The 21,838-nt window shown below is 33.2% G+C and overlaps 2 protein-coding genes across 3 annotated transcripts in view; both read left to right on the forward strand.

Annotated features, from left to right (window-relative positions):
• Window positions 1-17,781, forward strand: part of LOC107196808 (microfibril-associated glycoprotein 4) — a 46,330-nt gene extending 28,549 nt beyond the window's left edge. Inside the window, exons 1-6 of one of the 2 annotated variants that reach the window (XM_022674458.2) lie at window positions 9,734-9,789; window positions 10,049-10,092; window positions 11,834-12,043; window positions 14,984-15,080; window positions 15,747-15,914; window positions 17,305-17,772. In XM_022674458.2, coding sequence (XP_022530179.2) covers window positions 10,087-10,092; window positions 11,834-12,043; window positions 14,984-15,080; window positions 15,747-15,914; window positions 17,305-17,558 — 735 coding nt within the window. In that variant the 5' untranslated portion in view covers window positions 9,734-9,789; window positions 10,049-10,086 and the 3' untranslated portion in view covers window positions 17,559-17,772. Of the gene's footprint in view, window positions 1-9,733; window positions 9,790-10,048; window positions 10,093-11,833; window positions 12,044-14,983; window positions 15,081-15,746; window positions 15,915-17,304 lie in introns of those variants that run through there. The other variant, XM_049469445.1, reaches the window with a different exon arrangement.
• LOC103021366 (microfibril-associated glycoprotein 4) lies at window positions 384-6,004 on the forward strand. The gene is made up of 6 exons (XM_022674456.2): window positions 384-517; window positions 1,677-1,740; window positions 2,302-2,511; window positions 2,974-3,070; window positions 4,127-4,294; window positions 5,180-6,004. Exons 2-6 carry the CDS (start codon window positions 1,735-1,737, stop codon window positions 5,434-5,436), a joined length of 738 nt encoding a protein of 245 aa, XP_022530177.2. The 5' UTR covers window positions 384-517; window positions 1,677-1,734; the 3' UTR covers window positions 5,437-6,004.
• Window positions 17,782-21,838: the final 4,057 nt, after the last annotated feature.

Genomic DNA, 21,838 nt, shown 5'->3' on the forward strand with positions numbered 1-21,838 from the left:
TAGTACTTCTGTCTTTCCAGGGTTTTTTTTCATGCTCTATTCTGATGGACAACAGCTCTAAAATAGTGATATATCCAAAAAAAAACATAATTGGTACTTTTTTGGCGTTGGGTTTGGCAGAATATAACAATATAAAAATGTGGTAAAATTATTTTATTATTATATTTTGAATTTTTTGTTAAAACTTTTTAGAGTTCTTTCCTCTGATGATGTCATTATGTATCTGTTTGCTATAGCGATGTTGTAATACCTGAGCATATATTACGCAATTGTTTGGAAACAAACTGGTACCAAGTCAGTTTCTGGTAAATGATCAAATCCAGTCCAAGCATCTGGGAAATTCCACAGATAGCAGTGTTGGGAAAGCCAGCCGAGGCATTTATGGGAATTCCCTTAAGGAATGTTAATGCTCCACACCCCACACACACACATTCTGGTCAGGGGGGATTGTGGGGTCCAACAGGGTTTAAAAGCAGGGACAGGACCAACACTTGACTGCGTTTCAGAGGACTTACAGGTAGGACCCCATTTTTATGTTTTCTCAAATGTAGGTAGTTGTTACCTTTGGGAGATGTCTGTTAGGAAAAATGACTTTTTTTTGAGGACATTTTCTGTTTTCAGAATGATTTTAAAGGTTGTGTGTTATTTTGTGGGGACCCGTGGATGGAACATAGACAATAACACTTTACTATATGGGTACATTACGTAATAGTACTTATGACAGACTCTCTTAACTAATTGTTAAATGACACTAGTTAAAATATTATTCATCATTACAAAATTGGATCACTTTACTGAATTTCAGAGGACTTCTGGGTAGGTCCCCATTTGTTTGTTTTCTTGTCTCAAATTTAGGTAGTTATTACCTTTGGGATCTGTTTGTTAGCTAAACTAACATTTTGGGGACGTTTTCTGTTTTTAGAATGGTTTTGAAGGTTGTGTGTTATTTTGTGGGGTCCTGTGGATGGAACATAGAAAATAACACATTACAATAAGGGTACGTTACTCAATAGTACTTACGACAGCATCTCTTAACTAGTTGTTTAAAATAATTTCAGAGGACTTACAGATAGGTCCCAATTGTTAAATTTTCTTGTCTTAAATATACTTTTTCTGAGTAAATATATATTCCATAAAAAAACTTAAAGGTACCCTGATTTAGACCTACATTATATCAGTTATTTAATCCGAGAGATGTTTGTTAGGTAAAATGACTTTTTGAGGACCTTTACTATTTTCAATTTTTTTTAAATGGTGTTATTTTTTAGGGTTTCATGGATAGAATATAGACAAGTATGAATTACAAGGTAACACATTTCACAATATGGGTATATTAATTAGCAGTACTACTGTAACTAGAATTGTGATTCTTATTATTAAGAAACATTATTATTTACAACATTTTTAAGCATTACTATTTAGTACATTTTTAATAATGTCTTAACTAGTGTCAACTAATAATTAGTTGAGACAAGAACTGTTATTTGATGTACCCTTATTGTAAAGCATTATAACTGTATATAACATCTGACATCTTCACAATGATGAATATAGTTAAAGTTATTATTTTTATGTTTTTTTTTAGCTCCAGTCATATATTAGAATTCTAAAGTAAGTAAACCTTATTTTTTTATTACATTTACATTAAATTAATGTTTAACTTGCTTTCTGTCTAGGTTCAGATCTTACATGAAGAATCAGGATTAAGGTTTTAAACAGTGTCTGACAATCAAAATGACAGTAAGTCATAAAGAACTTCTTACTCTTAAACCATGTACTACATGTACTGACTCTTTACGGCGTTATTTAAAATTCAGTGTGGGACTTTTGTATATATTTATTACAATGTTTTGTGCATTTTTAAGGTGTAACTTTTTAAGGTGTAACTGCAACTACTTAGCAGTCCCATTGCAACCACTCAACAACACCATAGCATCCCTATAGCGACCACTAAGCAAAAGCTTAGTGACATCGTACCAACCACCTGAGATACATTAGTAACTATTTAACAACATCATACCACCCAACCAACTGTGATACCGTATCAATGCCATACCAGCCACCTTATATAGCAACACCATAGCACCCAACTAGCAGCCACTTACTGACACCATATCAACCACCTAGAATACTAAAGAAACTACCAAGCAACATAATATCAACAATCCCAATGAAACCAATTAGCAGTACCATAATAACCACCTCACAACTACTAAACTACATTCTTTTCTATTGACCCTTTAAACCAGAATACGTAGTTTTATGGATGTTTGTTGAACTTCTTTCTTCTTCTTCCTGCAGAGCAGAGTGTTTCTGGCTCTACTGCTCCCCCTGCTGGCTGGTTCTGCACCAGTTTCTCAGGAGTTGTTTCCAGCAGACTGCTCTGATATCTACGCTAACGGCCAAACTCTGAGCGGGGTTTATACCATCTACCCTACAGGAGACACACCTGTACAGGTGTACTGTGACATGGGTTGTGAGGGAGGACCACCAGAGGACGCCAAGTGGACGGTGTGTTTTACAGTGTCCCTATATTACATTAACTGCAGCACAGAAATACATAATACTCTTATCTGTGGAGCTGTTAACTCTAATTAGTGCCAGTTCCATCATTATAACATTTTTGATCGTCTTTGCAGTGACTGCACTTGAGGATACTTTCAAAGTTTTTGATATTCTTTTTTCAGATTGACTGACCTTCATTTATTGCTTCTCATAATCTGGATTAGAACATTACTGAAATATTCACTATTCACTGTATACCTGTAACTCTACCTCTTCACTACTTTACTTTAACTGATGCTCTCAAACTTTACATTAAGAGACAAGAAATTCAAGTAATTAACTCTTGATGAGTTCAGCACAGCTGTTAACTGAAAGCCTGAATTCCAAGTGACTGAGAAAATACAATTCAAAGAGAAGCTACTTAAAAAGGTCTCTGATTTAATAAATAAATACTGTTTTATAAATCAGGTGATTCAGAGGAGGATGGACGGCAGTGTGAACTTCTACAGGCCGTGGGATCAGTACAAGAAAGGCTTTGGGAATAAGAATGGAGAATACTGGCTGGGTATGAATTTAACGTGATGCTATTTATTAACCTTTATAAAAACAGAGGTCAGAGTAAATGTCGGGGTTTAAATTAACAAATATTAATTTATTATTGCTGAAAAATAGAAGGATAGATCGTCTGTTTGGAATGACTGATATAGTGTGGCCCCTCTAGATTTCTCCGGATATTTCTCACAAAAGGTAAAAGTGAAGTATTTGTAAAATGTACGACATTGTTTTAGGTTAATATCTCTGGATGAACATGGTTAATATTTGCAGAATTACAGTTGATCACAAAAAAAACTAAATATATTTTTTGTATTCTGTTTATTATTACTTAAATCCAACTAAAGGTGACTTTACAACCTAAACATGTTACTCCACTTTACACTTTAAAATCTGAATTATATACATATTTAAAAAATATATATATCAGTTATCACCTAATATTTAAAATAATATAACAGCAGATTTGATTATTATTATGTTTTTTTTTTATTATTATTATGTATTGGCATGTCAATTCTCATGAGAGAGGGTGCTGAATTCAGCACCATAGTAGTGCCTAAATCATAGTAGTGTACCCCCGCCATGAAAAGCACCCTCTCTCAGCAGAGCGTTAGCATCGTGTTCTTGATAAAAGTGGAGATAATTGCTTTAGAAAACATTAATTAAAAAATGCGCTCCTCAGAGGGGGTGCTTTTCATGGCGGAGGTGCAGATTTAGGTGCGATTTCAAAATAAAAGTATCCACCTTTTTCTAATATTCCCCAAGTTCCTACGCCAATGCGTATAAATAATGTATTAAGTAGTCGATAGCTGGAATGTAATGAAGCTTTACCTGTGTGAATATAATGATGATATATTAGAGGAAAAAATTAAAGTTAACTGTAGTAAAACTGTTTAAAACAATTGAAGAGATGCTGTAGTTTAGACCCTGTTACAGGATGTTCTGCACATATCACTGATCCAATACTGTTCCTCGTATCACTACTAGGGGTGACTGACTGTTGTATGAGATGTTTATGTAAGAAATGAGTATTACTTTTTTAATTTTTAAAACTGAACCTTCTCAGGACTGGAGAATCTCTATCAGCTCACTAACAAGAGAAAGTACGAGCTGAAGGTGGACCTGCAGGACTTCGAGGGGGTTAAAGTTTACGCTCGTTACTCGTATTTCTCTGTGGAATCAGGAGCTGACGGCTACAAACTCCACGTTAGTGGTTTCACCAATGGAGGAGCAGGTAAGGAAGAAGATCATACTGATTACGACTGTAAAGACTAGTTTAAACTAGCACTGCGTTCACACTGATCCGTTAGCGAAGTATCCCATTCATTTTCAATGAGAAGCAAAGACGCAGTCCGGGGGATGCGATTCAATGAAAAGTTGAGCCTAGGTGAACTTCATACTACGGAGCACCTAAGGTGACATCATGTAAAAAAAGAAATAAATAATGCATGGCCACGCCTTATTAAGGTGTGGGAAAGAGATGATTTCCCACACACAACTTATTAAAGCACAGAAAGGATTTAATTAAATCTAGCTGTAGAATAATAAAGCTGCTGTTCTGTAAATTAATACTCATGAAGAAACTGAATATTCCATCAAAACTCCTTTAATCCAAGGATAATCTATAGTAAGAAAGAGGAGAGAGAACTGATTTATTTTTAGTTTTATATCTAAATAAATTATGGCGATGTTTTGGAGACTCTTGCAGTGAGACCTGGTGTAATTCTAAGTAAAAGAAACCTAATTTGCATACTAAACGATACTGAGTTCCAGCACAGGAGTGATTTTTGGTCATAAATATCAATTATTTGATAATGCAGTCAAACATTTCTGTATAATAAATGAAGACTTTCTTGAGAGAAAATTAAAGGAATTAGTGGACTTGCTTTTAAACATGCTTTTTAAATGTCTAAAAATAGTTTTTTTTTACACATATTTGGCTTAGAAACCTCGTAAAAAAGTTAGATTTGGAAGAGTTACAAGAAGCAAGTGGCTCCCATTTGGTGGAATGGTCCTTATATATGGAAGTACCAATTCCCTGTATCTCACAAATGTTATCTTAAAAATCTCAAAAAGTGCAAACCAGCTGCAACATATTCTGTATTTTGTGTAATTCTAGGTGATTCTCTGGAGTTAAGCAATGGGCAGAAGTTCTCCACCTTCGATAAGGACCAGGATGCTAATGCAGATAGCAACTGTGCTAAGACCTACCTCGGCGGGTTCTGGTACGGCGCATGCCACCACGCCAACCCCAACGGTGTTTACCTGTGGGGAGAGGAAGGCCATGCTTTTGCTATTGGAAACGTCTGGTATCACTGGAAGGGCTACAACTACAGTCTGAAGTTCATCAGTATGAAGATCAGACCTCTACCCTAAACCAGAGTCTTTATCGACATTATAGACACATATATTTTAAAGCAGCAACAAAATGTGATAAACCTTGAGAATTGTTTGTAGAGTTTGTAGAGACTCAATAATGCACAGAAAATATCATTTACTTTAGTTTAGTTTAGTTTAGACTTGTTCTGGCCACTGCGATTGCGCAGATCTCCACTTTTTTGGAGAACTTTTCCATCTTGCATGTTGACCCTCCACTACTTGTAAGGTTAGCAGCAAGCCGATTGGCTCTTTCTGTTGAAGGGCGGGGCTTTATTAGTAAACAGACGGCATGGTTAGTGTTACGATAACTCTCGTTCATATTTAAACCATTGGTTAATCACCTTATTAATTGGATTAATTGGATGGGTTTCTCTTGTTTGAAATAGAAGAGGTAGTATCTGCCTTAAAGAGAGTATGTTTTATATTTCTGTTTACATGTTTTATTTTTTTATACAATATGTATACAATATAAATATGTACATATCATTCAGTTCTTTGGTTGTAGTGTTCTTTGGAAATGTTGTTTATGTATAAAAATAAAGAGTTGTGTCATTATTCCTCTAAACCTTCATAATAATTCAACTACGAATGCTAAAAACAAGTTAAGCTTTTATGTTTTATTAAAAAAAACAGTGGATTACCCATGTTAACCATGCTTGCAAAAGTATTCATACCCCTTGGATTAGTTCACATTTTGTCTCCTTACAATCAAAAACTTGAATGTATTTTAATTATGTATTTTAACGATACTCTTGGCAATATGACAAAACACTCAATTAAAAAAAAATCAAGAATACACTACTGCAACAAATTGATATGACACACCCATAACTGAGATATTAAAAATTTGATTGTATTATTATTATAATTATTATTATTATTATTGTTTATTTTATTTTATTATTATTTCATTATTATTATTTTTTTTCTGATAAATCACAGTATGTGTTCTTGTACTTATTATTACAGCTAATTTTTATATGTGTACATATTGTAATTTTCGAGTGATTGAGTGATTATTATTCAACATAAATGGTTGTTACTGTAATAACTGTAATTTCCCCCTGGGATCAATAAAGTATTTCTAATTCTAATTCTAATTACAAGAATTTTAAGTCAATGACCCAGAATATCACGATGCTAATAATAATTCACTCCAAATATCTCCATATATCCAGGATTAAAGTAAAATAAATGATACTGGACAGATATAATCTGTATCTAGTAGATATATAATGGGAAATGAGAACAGTGTGATTTTTTCTTTTGATAAAAACAGTAAAAAAAAAAAAAAAGTAGAACCCTGATGTGATAATTAGATAATATGTCAGGGTATAATATCGTTCACCATATTCAAACATGTTGGTGATATTATTGCGTACGATACGTGGCTTGCAATAATATTTATAGTTCCTACAACCACACACTAAAATGTATTTTATTGAGATTTTAAGTGATAAATCAAAACAAAGTTGCACATAGTTGTAAAGTGCAATAAAAATTCTACATGGTTTTTAAAGTTTTAAGCAAAATAAAATCTGAAAAGTGTGACGTGCAAAAGTCAAAAGCCTCAAAGTTGCTAAACAAGTGCACTATAGTGAACTATAGCAGCATAAAGACCAGAGAAATTTAATCGAGAACTTTTTGTTTTAATGCTGGAGGTGATAGTGTTGCAAATGTCACACCGTTAAAACTGGCATTGCCCAACGATCATGTCTTCATACCTTTATCTCCACCGGTTCTTTTATCTACAGTCTTTTTATCTTCCTTTGAAGCATTCGCTTTCGCAACTGCAGAGAAGTTGTATAGTAACACTGTTGTGAAAACAGGGTCACTTCTGGCCATGGTGAGGTCATTTCATGGTGAGTTTCTCGAGGACTTCACTCTTAAACATTCCAAACATTTTAATCATCTACTTTTTTAGACCTTCTTGAACATCTTTATTATCAAGCCTTCTACGGTTCTGTGGAATATGCTGATTTCTCCAACACCTGAAAGTGTTTCTATAGAATTACCACAATGTAGGAGATGAAGAAAGTCACCTGGACATTTAGTATATCCAGAGGTTAAAGTTCTTCTTCTGCTAAAATCCTCTTGTTCTTGTTGTATTCTAAGATACAGTGGGTCTCTCTGAGTTGTTTATGATGCTGCTCATTATGAAACTCTTCCTCATTGTTCTGCAGCAGCTAGTAAAAGAAAATATTCAGAAAAACTAGTCGATCAGGAAAAGCACCGTGTATTAAAGTATTCATGGCCCCGCCCACCTCGGCTCGGGACCGCCCACAGACAGAGCTGAAGCCGGGCAGCGACGCCGTCTCGTCAGACAGGAGGAGCTAACAGCTCTAGGAACAGCAGGCAGTTCATTCCTGTGTTATTTGTGCGAATAACACATCAGTGTTTAGATACTTTACCCAGTAATTCAGAGCTAAGAAACAAATGGTTAGAATTAGTCCATGGAGGAAAAACACCACCAGCCAAGTACAACTGAGATATTTACTTTCTGGGCCTGGAATACCCACCTCTGTGTGTACCTATAGGTTTAAATAGGATCTCCGGTGGATTTGGTGTTTTACAGAGACTCTAAGACTAGATCAGTGGCTGAACTGCACTTAGCAGGACATTATTACACATGTTGTAAAGCAACATATGACATTGCAAAGACTGTTATTAGTGTAAAAATGTCTTTATTTAAAAAAAAAAATTAACTGTTGTCCATCTCGCTGCCTCCTGGTGTCACAGTGCTGTTAACCAATCAGAGGCGATATGTTTGCATGTATGAATATTCATGAGCAAGAGCTGAAATCCTATTGTTTCTCCCCTCCACTCCTCCACCGGACTAAAGCAGTGTTATACTGGATCACCTGAGCACTTTTTTTACTAAAAGCAGCTCACATGGCATTCATTCATACTAGACACACAACTAGACATTTTAAAATGAATAAAAAAAGAATGGAATGAGATCTTTATTGAGTCTATTGAAGCGTCTATTGACCACTCAGTTTTGAAGAAATAGGTTATGTGGTCCAAAACTCCAGCGGGGTCTAAAAGATAGGATGAAGGTTCATTTAATAATATCTTTTCCCAAGAGTTTTGCACCCCAGTGTGGCCACGGAGGTGTCGGGTGCAGAAAAAAAGGCTTATAATAATGTTAAATTTGGGTAACGTTTAAGAAACTCTTAAAACAAACAGAGTATCAGTAACATATTTACAACATACGGTTTCAGTTTAATAGAAGTAGTGAAACATCTAAACACATGGAGGTACTGTACATACAGCTCTGTAAAAAATGAAGAGAGCTCTTCAGTTTCTGAATCAGTTTCTCTGATTTTACTATTTATAGGTTTATGTTTGGGTAAAATGAACATTGTTGTTTTATTCTATAAACTACAGACAACATTTCTCCCAAATTCCAAATAAAAATATTCTCATTTAGAGCATTTATTTACAGAAAATGAGAAATGGCTGAAATAACAAAAAAGATGCAGAACTTTCAGACCTCAAATAATGCAAAGAAAACAAAAAGTTCATATTCATAAAGTTTTAAGAGTTCAGAAATAATCAATATTTGGTGGAATAACCCTGGTTTTTAATCACAGTTTTTTTTTCATGCATCTTGGCATCATGTTCTCCTCCACCAGTCTTACACACTGCTTTTGGATAACTTTATGCTGCTTTACTCCTGGTGTAAAAATGCAAGCAGTTCAGTTTGGTGGTTTGATGGTTTGTGATCATCCATCTTCCTCTTGATTATATTCCAGAGGTTTTTAATTTGATAAAATCAAAGAAACTCATCATTTTTAAGTGGAATCTTATTTTTCCCAGAGCTGTAGTTGTAATAGATTTGCTTTGGGCCACCAAAATCCTCTGTGCTCAAAATACTGTAAAGTGTTTTCTAATTTCTGGATTTTGGGACCACAAATAATTTTCCAACTTTTTCCTCAAATCAACTTTTCATATTCATCCAACGTTTGCATAGATAAACTCCAAAAATGCCAAACTGAGCCAAACTGGTGGAGATACGATAGATACAGAGCATAGAGATTACCCAAGTGCAATATATTAATAGTTAATTGTAATATTTTTATAGTCATTTATTTAGGTGCATTTATTGCATCGTCATATCTGGCATTGCCAACGGTCATGTCCTCATATCCTAATCTTCAGTGACTCTTTAATCTATAATCTACAAAAAACATCCTTTTAAACTTTTGCTGTTGCAATAAAAGAGAAAATATTTGGCAACCGCTGTGAGAAAGCAGTTTTTAACACATCGTTTCTCAATAACAGGAGGTTTAACAGGGTTTAAAACAAGATACCGTACCCCAACACTTCAGACTGGTTGAGAAAGAGGTAAGTGAGATTCTATTAGGCTTTAATTTTAGAGATAATTTATAACAAATTATAGCAATATCTATATTTAAAAATTAGTTTTATTGAGATATTGAGATATGCATGGCTGTATGGTTGCCTTAAGGAGAAACATATAGAAACATATAGAATTTTTAGGAAAATGTAGAGATATTAAGATCAGTCCACATTGTTAATGCTAAATATTCATTTTTTTAAATAAAATTACTATAAACTGATTAATTTGACTCTTTTTATTTAGGATCTTCTGTCTGATCTCTTCTAAACCAAAAGACAAGAATGACAGTAAGTGTGTTCTACTTTCTTCACAGTATATTTAAATATTTATATCTGTGTAAAATTTTTGGTGTTTGTTTGTTAAAAAGGTCATGTAAGTGCAATTATCTGCTTAACGAAACATCACAAATATATGTACATTACTTTAATTATATTATCCATTTTATTTTTATTCTATTTGATATTATATTACAACCTATTTCAGTGTCCATTGCTTCATTTATATGGACTGTTTAGGTTCTAAAGAAAAAAAAAAACAGATTTAATACTGTTATTAAATTACCAACTACAGCTCTGGGAAAATATAAGAGAGCACCTAAAAATGCTAAGTTTTTTGATTTTATCAAATTAAAAACCTCTGGAATATAATCAAGAGGAAGATGGATGATCACAAACCATCAAACCACCAAACTGAACTGCTTGAATTTTTACACCAGGAGTAAAGCAGCATAAAGTTATCCAAAAGCAGTGTGTAAGACTGGTGGAGGAGAACATGATGACAAGATGCATGAAAAAAAACTGTGATTAAAAACCACCAGGATTATTCCACCAAATATTGATTATTTCTGAACTCTTAAAACTTTATGAATATGAACTTGTTTTCTTTGCATTATTTGAGGTCTGAAAGCTCTGCATCTTTTTTGTTATTTCAGTCATTTCTCATTTTCTGTAAATAAATGCTCTAAATGAGAATATTTTTATTTGGAATTTGGGAGAAATGTTGTCTGTAGTTTATATATATATATATATATATATATATATATTTTTTTTTTTTAATTCCTAATAAATAATATCATAATTATAACAATGAATTATAATTGTTATAACAATTATATAATTATAACAATATGTCACTTTGCTAAATCTTCCTCAGCATGGGCTGCTCTAGAAATAGAACTGATTTCTATGAATCAGTACAATATGGAAAATGTAAATAATGCCCAAGACAAAAAACAACAACAATAAAACTATACACATTTAGTGATGAATATGTTTTACTAAACCCTTGTTTTATTATATTGTTTATTTATTCTTATATGACCTATTTTATTTTTATTCTATTTAATACTATATTATAAACTATTTCAATGTCCATTCCTTCATTTACATGGATGTTTTATGTTCTAAAGGGGAAAGTAAAACAGTATGTATTTATATGAGGTCTATTTCTCAATTTAAAAAGTTAAAATCACAACGATTTATCATGAAATAAACGTGAGAATCTAATTGTAAATCATCTCCCTAAAAAATCCCCGTCAGTGTAATTATTATATAAATTAAGATTGGAATATTTTAGGATTAGGCTGCTTTTGACTACAAAACAAGTATCAAATATCTAATAAACATCTGATAAAAATATGTTTTACTTATAAAGAAGGCGTGTGGATGTAATTATATATACAGGAAGGTTTTTCTGTATAAATAGTGTTTATTTATTACATTATTTAACTGTAATGAACCCAGAAACCAAAAACTATAGGAGCTCCTCGTGGATCATGTGATTGTTTTTTGGGCTTCTGTTGTCATAACTATACTAGGCTACCTGAGTCACCATAGCAACCACATAAGTGTACCATAGCAACTGCCCAGTAACCATCTTGCCACATCCTAGCAACCCCTTTACTGTGCAACAACACAGTTTAGAGTTTAGCATTTAAGAAATCGCCATAGTAACCACCAAGCAACAAACTCTCTTTGCAACACCACTTCAACCATCCTGCAATCTTACCTGTCATCACTTTCCCTGCAGGGCAGAGTGTTTCTGGCTCTACTGCTCCCCCTGCTGGCTGGAGGCACCTCAGATCCCAACGAGCTGCATCCAGCAGACTGCGCCGATATTTACCGTAACGGCCAAACCCTGAGCGGCGTTTACTACATCTACCTGTCAGACTACACACCTGTACAGGTGTACTGTGACATGGGCACTCTGGGAGGATCACTGAAGGACGCCATGTGGACGGTGTGTTTTACAGTATCTGTATATTAGATTAACTGCAGTACTGAGATCAGTCCATATCTGACCCAGTCAATGTTAGTACTAATTAATTATTAGTACTAATGATGTGAAAAAAGGCTAATTATCAAAGTTGTAATGGTACCTATAAAAAGATACAGTACACTTTAAAAATTGAGGAGTAAAATTTACTAACTTTCTGCATTTGCTTTTTTTTAAGTAAATTTAATTTCAGATAAGACAAGACTGAACTGAACTGAACATCAGTCAATCCTTTCTTTTTTAAACTTTACTTCATTTATTTTTACTGAATCAATCCTTTCTTTTAGTAAACTTTACTTCATTTATTTTACTGAATCAATCCTTTCTTTTAGTAAACTTTACTTCATTTATTTTTACTGAATCAATTCTTTCTTTTAGTAAACTTTACTTCATTTATTTTACTGAATCAATCCTTTCTTTTAGTAAACTTTACTTCATTTATTTTTACTGAATCAATCCTTTCTTTTAGTAAACTTTACTTCATTTATTTTTACTGAATCAATCCTTTCTTTTAGTAAACTTTACTTCATTTATTTTACTGAATCAATCCTTTCTTTTAGTAAACTTTACTTCATTTATTTTTACTGAATCAATCCTTTCTTTTAGTAAACTTTACTTCATTTATTTTTACTGAATCAATTCTTTCTTTTAGTAAACTTTACTTCATTTATTTTTACTGAATCAATCCTTTCTTTTAGTAAACTTTACTTCATTTATTTTTACTGAATCAATCCTTTCTTTTAGTAAACTTTACTTCATTTATTTTACTGAATCAATCCTTTCTTTTAGTAAACTTTACTTCATTTATTTTTACTGAATCAATCCTTTCTTTTAGTAAACTTTACTTCATTTATTTTTACTGAATCAATTCTTTCTTTTAGTAAACTTTACTTCATTTATTTTTACTGAATCAATCCTTTCTTTTAGTAAACTTTACTTCATTTATTTTTACTGAATCAATCCTTTCTTTTAGTAAACTTTACTTCATTTATTATTACTGAATCAATCCTTTCTTTTAGTAAACTTTACTTCATTTATTTTTACTGAATCAATCCTTTCTTTTAGTAAACTTTACTTCATTTATTTTTACTGAATCAATCCTTTCTTTTATTAAACTTTACTTCATTTATTTTTACTGAATCAATCCTTTCTTTTAGTAAACTTTACTTCATTTATTTTTACTGAATCAATCCTTTCTTTTAGTAAACTTTACTTCATTTATTTTTACTGAATCAATCCTTTCTTTTAGTAAACTTTACTTCATTTATTTTTACTGAATCAGTCCTTTCTTTTAGTAAACTTTACTTCATTTATTATTACTGAATCAATCCTTTCTTTTAGTAAACTTTACTTCATTTATTTTTACTGAATCAATCCTTTCTTTTAGTAAACTTTACTTCATTTATTTTTACTGAATCAATCCTTTCTTTTAGTAAACTTTACTTCATTTATTTTTACTGAATCAATCCTTTCTTTTAGTAAACTTTACTTCATTTATTTTTACTGAATCAATCCTTTCTTTTAGTAAACTTTACTTCATTTATTTTTACTGAATCAATCCTTTCTTTTAGTAAACTTTACTTCATTTATTTTTACTGAATCAATCCTTTCTTTTAGTAAACTTTACTTCATTTATTTTTACTGAATCAATCCTTTCTTTTAGTAAACTTTACTTCATTTATTTTTACTGAATCAATCCTTTCTTTTAGTAAACTTTACTTCATTTATTATTACTGAATCAATCCTTTCTTTTAGTAAACTTTACTTCATTTATTTTTACTGAATCAATCCTTTCTTTTATTAAACTTTACTTCATTCATTTTTACTGAATCAATCCTTTCTTTTAGTAAACTTTACTTCATTTATTATTACTGAATCAATCCTTTCTTTTAGTAAACTTTACTTCATTTATTTTTACTGAATCAATCCTTTCTTTTAGTAAACTTTACTTCATTTATTTTTACTGACTCAATCCTTTCTTTTATTAAACTTTACTTTATTTATTTTTACTGAATCAATCCTTTCTTTTAGTAAACTTTACTTCATTTATTTTTACTAAATCAATCCTTTCTTTTAGTAAACTTTACTTCATTTATTTTTACTGAATCAATCCTTTCTTTTAGTAAACTTTACTTCATTTATTTTACTGAATCAATCCTTTCTTTTAGTAAACTTTACTTCATTTATTATTACTGAATCAATCCTTTCTTTTAGTAAACTTTACTTCATTTATTTTTACTGACTCAATCCTTTCTTTTATTAAACTTTACTTTATTTATTTTTACTGAATCAATCCTTTCTTTTAGTAAACTTTACTTCATTTATTTTTACTGAATCAATCCTTTCTTTTATTAAACTTTACTTCATTTATTTTTACTGAATCAATCCTTTCTTTTAGTAAACTTTACTTCATTTATTTTTACTGAATCAATCCTTTCTTTTAATAACTTTACTTCATTTATTTTTACTGAATCAATCCTTTCTTTTAGTAAACTTTACTTCATTTATTTTTACTGACTCAATCCTTTCTTTTATTAAACTTTACTTCATTTATTTTTACTGAATCAATCCTTTCTTTTAATAAAAGCTTTACTTCATTTATTTTTACTGAATCAATCCTTTCTTTTAATAACTTTACTTCATTTATTTTTACTGAATCAATCCTTTCTTTTAGTAAACTTTACTTCATTTATTTTTACTGAATCAATCCTTTCTTTTAGTAAACTTTACTTCATTTATTTTTACTGAATCAATCCTTTCTTTTAGTAAACTTTACTTCATTTATTTTTACTGAATCAATCCTTTCTTTTAGTAATTAGATTTGGGGTAAATTTGCAGTGAATTCTAAAATATCCAACTGTGATTTTTTTGTATATTCAATTAAACGTTCTTTGTATAAATCAGGTGTTTCAGAGAAGGATGGACGGCAGTGTTAATTTCTACAGGCCGTGGGAAAAGTACAAGAAAGGATTTGGCAACAAACATGGAGAATACTGGCTGGGTGAGGATTTACTGTGACGACAAACATTAAAAGAACTAAACTGTGTAGAAAGAAAAAGAAACATAAGTACAGTTTTTATTAACTAGTGGCTCATTTTAACAGCTTGATTCAGGGCGTGTCAGTGTGTCTTTGCTATCGTAACAACGAGAAAAGTAAACCTTACACTTGCCAGGCATGTACTAATTCTCTTAATTAATCATGGGTGTGTTTAATTTTGGGCGCAATGTAAAATCAGAGTGTCTCTTTTGTTCATCATTCCCTTCAAGAGTAGGTCAGGTGAGCTCTGTCTTTGGTGGATTGCTATTGTAACTGTGCAGCTACCTGGACGTGTTCAACAAACTCTTCTCAGCAGAGGAAACTGAGCTGCTGGTTGACGCTGTGAAGGAGCTCCAGCAGCTCATTTACGGGAACAGCAATGTTATTTTATTTACTATTCTGTTTATTGTTGATGTAAAAGTTGGGTTTGTGCTGCTGTGTGTTCATGTGTGTGTAATAAGTGGGGGTGTACGCTCGTGAAACAAGGTGTACTTTTCCTTTCGATACGTCACGATAGCAAAGACACACCGACACGCCCTGAATCAAGCTGGGAAATCTGCAATTTACTAAAATAGAGATCTTGACGTCTGTCTGGGTTGTATTCAGTCAGTAAATCTTTTTCCTCTCCAGGACTGGAGAACCTCTATCAGCTGACCCGCAGGAGGAAGTACGAGCTGAGGGTGGATCTGCAGGACTTTGATGGACGGAAGGTTTTCGCTCAGTACTCGTCTTTCTCTGTAGATTCAGAATCTAACGGGTATAAACTCACTATTGGCGGCTTCATCAACGGAGGAGCAGGTAAGAGTGTTTTATTCAGAACAGTAATACTGAATATCTGCTGTTTCACTCTTCAAATAGTCCCGAATATCTCTGTCACCCAAACCCCAAACTCCATATCCCAGAGTTCCAAGAGGTAATCAAAAAAGACAAGACAATAAAAAGAATAGAGAAACAAAAAAGAAAGAAAGAAAAATATCTTAACAGAAGCAAAAGGCTCAGAAAAAAGCAAAGAGATTTTAAAAGAAAGTCAAACAAAAAGCAAAGCAATTAAAAAAACAACATGCAAAAAAACAAAAAGATAAAAAAAGAAAAAGGTTTAAAAAGAAAGACACAAAAAAGCAAAGAGATTTTAGAAGAAAGACACAAAAAAAAACAAAGCAATTTGAAAAAGGACACAAAAAGGACTCTAACAAGCGAAGAGATTTTCAAAGAAAGACACAAAAAAGCAGAGATTTTAAACAGGCAGAAAAAAGCAAAAAGATTTTAAAAGAAAGACACAAAAAATCTAAAAGGTAAAAAAGACAAAAAAGCAAAAGAAATGTTTAAAGAGACACAAAAAGCGATAATATTTTAAAAGAAAGCCACAAAAAAGGTTTTAAAAGAAAGACAAACAAAAAAGCAAAAAGATTTTAAATGAAAGACACAAAAAACAGATAAAAAAAGCAAAAAAAACCAAAACGGTTTTTAAAAAAGACACAAAAAAGTGAAGAGATTTTAAAAGAAAGACAAAAAAATCAAAAAGATAAAAAAATATTAAAAAAAGCAAAAATATGTTTTGAAGAGATGCCACGCAAAAAAGCATTTTTAAATTTTTTAAAAGAAAGCCACATAAAGAAGCTAAGAGATCTTAAAATAACTTTTACATGAATAAAAAGAGCATTCTTTACACTTTTAAAAGGTTTGACACAAATAAATGCAAATACATGCATTGCCTCTATTATATGTAGATTGATGGTTTGAATCCCAGTCATGCATCTTGCCATCAGCTGCCGGAGCAGTTACAGTTGTCCTTGTTCTCTCTGGGTGGGTACAGTACAGTAGATGGCGCTCTTTCTTTCCCCTCATCACTCCAAGGGTGATGTGGATCAGCACAAGGCTGCGTCTGTGAGCTGATGTATCAGAACCGAGTCGCTGCGCTTTCCTCCGAGTGTTAGCGCTGTGATGCTACTCGGCTAAAGAGGTTCAAAAAGAGGCGGAGTCTGACTTCACATGTGTCGGAGGATGCATGTGCTGGTCTTTAGTCACTAGTGATGGATGATAATCACCTGAGTAGCAGCTGAATGGGTGCGACAATCGACCAGATAAATTAGTAGAAAAATGGGGGTAAATTAGAAATAAGTAGTTATTTTTTTGGAAATGTTTTTATATATCTACACTTTTCTAACACTACTGCACTATATTTCTGTAGGTAACTCTCTGGCGATACACAACGGGCAGAAGTTCTCCACCTTCGACAAAGACGATGCGGGGACTAACTGTGCTAAGACCTACCTCGGCGGGTTCTGGTACGCCAACTGCCACCATACCAACCCCAACGGTATTTACCTGTGGGGACTAGATAAAACCTATTATGGGATTGGAAATTGTTGGTACCACTGGAAAGGCCATGAATATGGTCTCAAGTTCATCAGTATGAAGATCAGACCTGTCTTTAACAAATAGAAGCGTCTTTCAGACGAGACAGAGGCGTTTAACGTTATCACACGTTTATTAAATGTGTAACGTTTTTCTTTACTTTAAAACCTTTTCAGAGACCTTTTCTTTCTACTTGTTGTCTCTTGATTACATCTTCAAAAAAAACTTTTGTGTTAATCTGTGACATTAAAAAAACAAATAAATAAATAAATAAAAAAATTATCCCAGCAATGCAAAAAAAGCTGATTTCTTTTTTATTTGCATTTCACACATTTCAATATAATTGAGCACTTCAGTTTCTGAATTAGTTTCTCTGATTTAGCTATTTATAGGTTTATGTTTGAGTAAAATGAACATTGTTGTTTTATTCTATAAACAAGTTCATATTCATAAAGTTTTAAGAGTTCAGAAATAATCAATATTTGGTGGAATAACCCTGGTTTTTAATCACAGTTTATTTAATGCATCTTGGCATCATGTTCTCCTCCACCAGTCTTACACACTGCTTTTGGATAACTTTATGCTGCTTTACTCCTGGTGCAAAAATTCAAGCAGTTCAGTTTGGTGGTTTGTGATCATCCATCTTCCTCTTGATTATATTCCAGAGGTTTTCAATTTGGTAAAATCAAAGAAACTCATCATTTTTAAGTGCAAGAAGAGCATTAATGAGGCCCACACCTGAACTACACCTGAACCACACCTAACATTAGGCGTGGTGCCAACAGGTTCATGTTTATCTGCTCATATCTGCTGTGAGTTTCCTTATACTGCATACCAGCCTAAAACCTCTCAATTAAAAGCAATATATTTCTGAACAGAGTTCAGATGCTAAAATACATTCCTTCATTTCTTTAAAAAACAGAAGGTTTTAACAGGCAGGATTCTTCTGAGTTTCACATCATTACTTCAGGACCTGTGTTCTAAGGGCCCTATATGGTCTTTCAGCCAACGGTTTCCTCAGTATCCCTCTCATAAACATATAAACACATATATTTAAATTTTTAATGATCCCCCCTGCACCAAACTTTACAACTGACGCAGTGCATTTCCTTCCTAGACTGTTGCTACAGCAGGTGGATGCTGTAGGATTGTAGGTATGATTTTTTATTTTTGACCCCAGATGTTTGCTTTTGTGTGTATAATTGGTTGCTAGGTGGTTGCTACTGTGTTTCTAAGCACCTCCGATGGTGTGACTAAGTCCTTGCTAGATGGTTGCCATCATAGTAACCACAAAATATAACTATATAACCTTGCATCTATTCAACAACACTAGAGCAAATAACTGCAGTTATTATGAATATACAAGGGGGTAGCTATGGTGTTGCAAGGTGATTGTTATGGTGTTGTTAAGTAATTGCTATGGAGTGCTATGGTACCCCAAAGTGCTTGCTTTGGTGTTGCTAATGACAACCACTTATCAACACCATAGCAACACCATAGCAACCATATAGCAATCATTTAGCCACCCTGTATAATCTTAAATCTGCTTAGCAATGCTGCAGCAAACACCTGGGGTACAACCTTAGCAGGTGGTTAGGTGGTTGCTATGGTGTTGCAAATTCATTGCTATGGTGTGTTATGGTATCCCAAGGTGTTTGCTTTGGTGTTGCTAAGTAGATGCAAGATGTGTAATACAGGGTGACTAAATGGTTGCTATGATCGAAACCAAATAACAACCACTTAACAACACCATAGCAACAGCAGACACCTGGGGTACAACCTTCGCAAGTGGTTAGATTGTTCTGATGGTGTTGCTAAGTCATTGCTATGCTGTGCTATGGGCTATGGTACCCACTAGCAAGCACTTAACACCATCATAGCAGGTACCTAGCAACACCATAGCAACCATATAGCAACCTTATAGCCACCCTGTATTACCCATTTTGAATCTGCTTTGCAATGGGGTTACAACCTTAGCAGATGGTTAGGTAGTTGCTAAGGTGTTGCTAAGTTATTGCCATGGTGTGCTATGGTACTCACTAGCTCAACCTCTTAACAACACCATAGCAACCTTAAAGCATAACCCATTTATGTATGCTTTGTATAACCCATTGTGAATCTGCTTAGGACCGGGGGTACAACCTTTGCAGGTTGTTAAGTGGTTGCTATGGTGTTATGTGATATTTTTTTTCAACAGTGTTGATATTTTGAAAACTGCAGGACAAAATCATGTGGCTACAATCCAACATAAAAACTATATAAGATTTTTAAGATCAGTATACAATAAAAAGATAAATCATTTAAATAATATCAACAGGTCCTGTTTACACATGTCTAAATGCAGATATTCTCTACATCAACAATCAAAATACCTGTGGAAATTGATTAATTATTAATATTATTAGGATTTGTCCATATATATATATATATATATAGTATAAGGAGGTTGCATAGAAGAGGCCCAGGGATTGGGCCTTGAGGGACTCCACAATGCAATACTGTTTATTCTGATGTAATAAATTATTAATGATGATGAAAAGCCTTTTCAGATTCAGCCGTTTCTGCAAAGACATCTATAATAATGTTGGAAATACAATATTTTTATTTCTTCCTCAAATAAAGAAGATTTAAAAAAGCATGATGATCACAGATGTCAGCTCTTTCATTCCTAACTGTGAGGAAACACTAAAGAGTCGATTTCTTTCCTGATTGCGTTTTTTAGTTTTGTGTGAAAGCAGTTATTGTTCAGATCTGCATGCCTGAGATTATTTTACTGGACGGATTAACTAAACATAAACCGCAGACATCGAGTGAATCCAGGCCAGAATTTTGTGAAATGCATTTTTTTTATTATTTAAACAAACAGTGTAGGTCATTCAAGTGGAATTTACGAACACACATCTTTAACACAGTTTATTTTCACAGGCTCAAAAGTAAAGTGGGAAAGTTGATTAAGAGACTGTTTTTATCATAAAATCTATCATACTTCTAAACGGGGAGAGACATTTAGGGCTATTTTAAAATGTATGGCCTGGAGAAACGATCTATGTTCTACGTTCTTCAATCAGTTTGACTGTATTTAATCTCAAAAGTATTGGGACACCTGATTATTCATTTTATTTTTACAATATTATATTATGTTTTTTTTTGCACCAGGAGTAAAGCAGCATAAACTTATCCAAAAGTTATCTACCATAGCAACCATGTAGCAACGTTATAGCCACCTTGTGTAACCCATATTGAATCTGTTTAGAAATGGGGATACAACTTTAGCAGGTGCTTAGGTGGTTGTTATGGTGTTGCTAGGTGGTTGCCATGGTTTTGCAAAGTTGTTGCTATGGTGTGCTATGGTACCCACTAGCAATCACTTAACAACACCATAGCAGGTACTGTATCTAGCAACACCATAGCAACCATGTATGTAGCAACATTATAGACACCCTGTATAACCCAGGAACGGGGTATTGACCTTCGCTGAATTTAAAGGGGCGTTCACACCATTGTTCATTTCATTCAGTTCGTAATCAATCGTTATCTAATTGGTTTTCTTGCCTGATTGGTTTGTGATTGGTTTGTGATTGGTTTGCTCGCCCCGTTGCACCGGGCCTGATTAGAAAGGGTGTCCACATATTTTTGGACACATGGTGGGTCTTACCTTCTCGGAAGACACTGGAGACGTTTTGGATGCTAGACTTTCACTTTTCGAAACATGGTATCACCTTTACAGCTCTTGTTGTTCTTTAAGCACTTCAGGAATGTGATCACTGTGATTCTTATTTTTCATGTCTGGGTTTAAAATGTGCAGAAACAGAAACTTCCTTGAAACTTTAGACGTTTTCATTACTTTGCTAGAAAGTCGACACGTTGATTGTGTTCATCTTCCTCATACATGAGTATCACGATGACCATCGAACCAGGACAAATACGACACGTGACTTCACATTAAAAGTCTTTAAAAGTCGATATCCAAACTCAAAAAGAGGCACCAGTTTCATCTGCATCACCAGAATACGCTACAGTACTGAAACTCTGACCAGGCAAGTCGAAATTCTTTATTTTTATTACATTATTATATTACTTTATAATATTTGTGCATTAGTTAGCATTAATACTGTATGTATTTAACATATTTCTATATGATTATGTTGTAAAAGTATATAAAAAAAACTCAATTGTAACATATATGACACATTTTCTATACAGCTCTGGAAAATTCCACTTAAATATTATGAGTTTCTTTATTTTACCAAAATTGAAAAACAAACTGAACTGCTTGAATTTTTGCACCAGGAGTAAAGCAGCATAAAGTTATCCAAAAGCAGTGTGTAAGACTGGTGGAGGAGAACAAGATACCAGGGTTATTCCAC

The sequence above is a fragment of the Astyanax mexicanus genome, chromosome 21 (assembly GCF_023375975.1).
Source record: "Astyanax mexicanus isolate ESR-SI-001 chromosome 21, AstMex3_surface, whole genome shotgun sequence".
Taxonomy (NCBI): Eukaryota; Metazoa; Chordata; class Actinopteri; order Characiformes; family Acestrorhamphidae; genus Astyanax; species Astyanax mexicanus.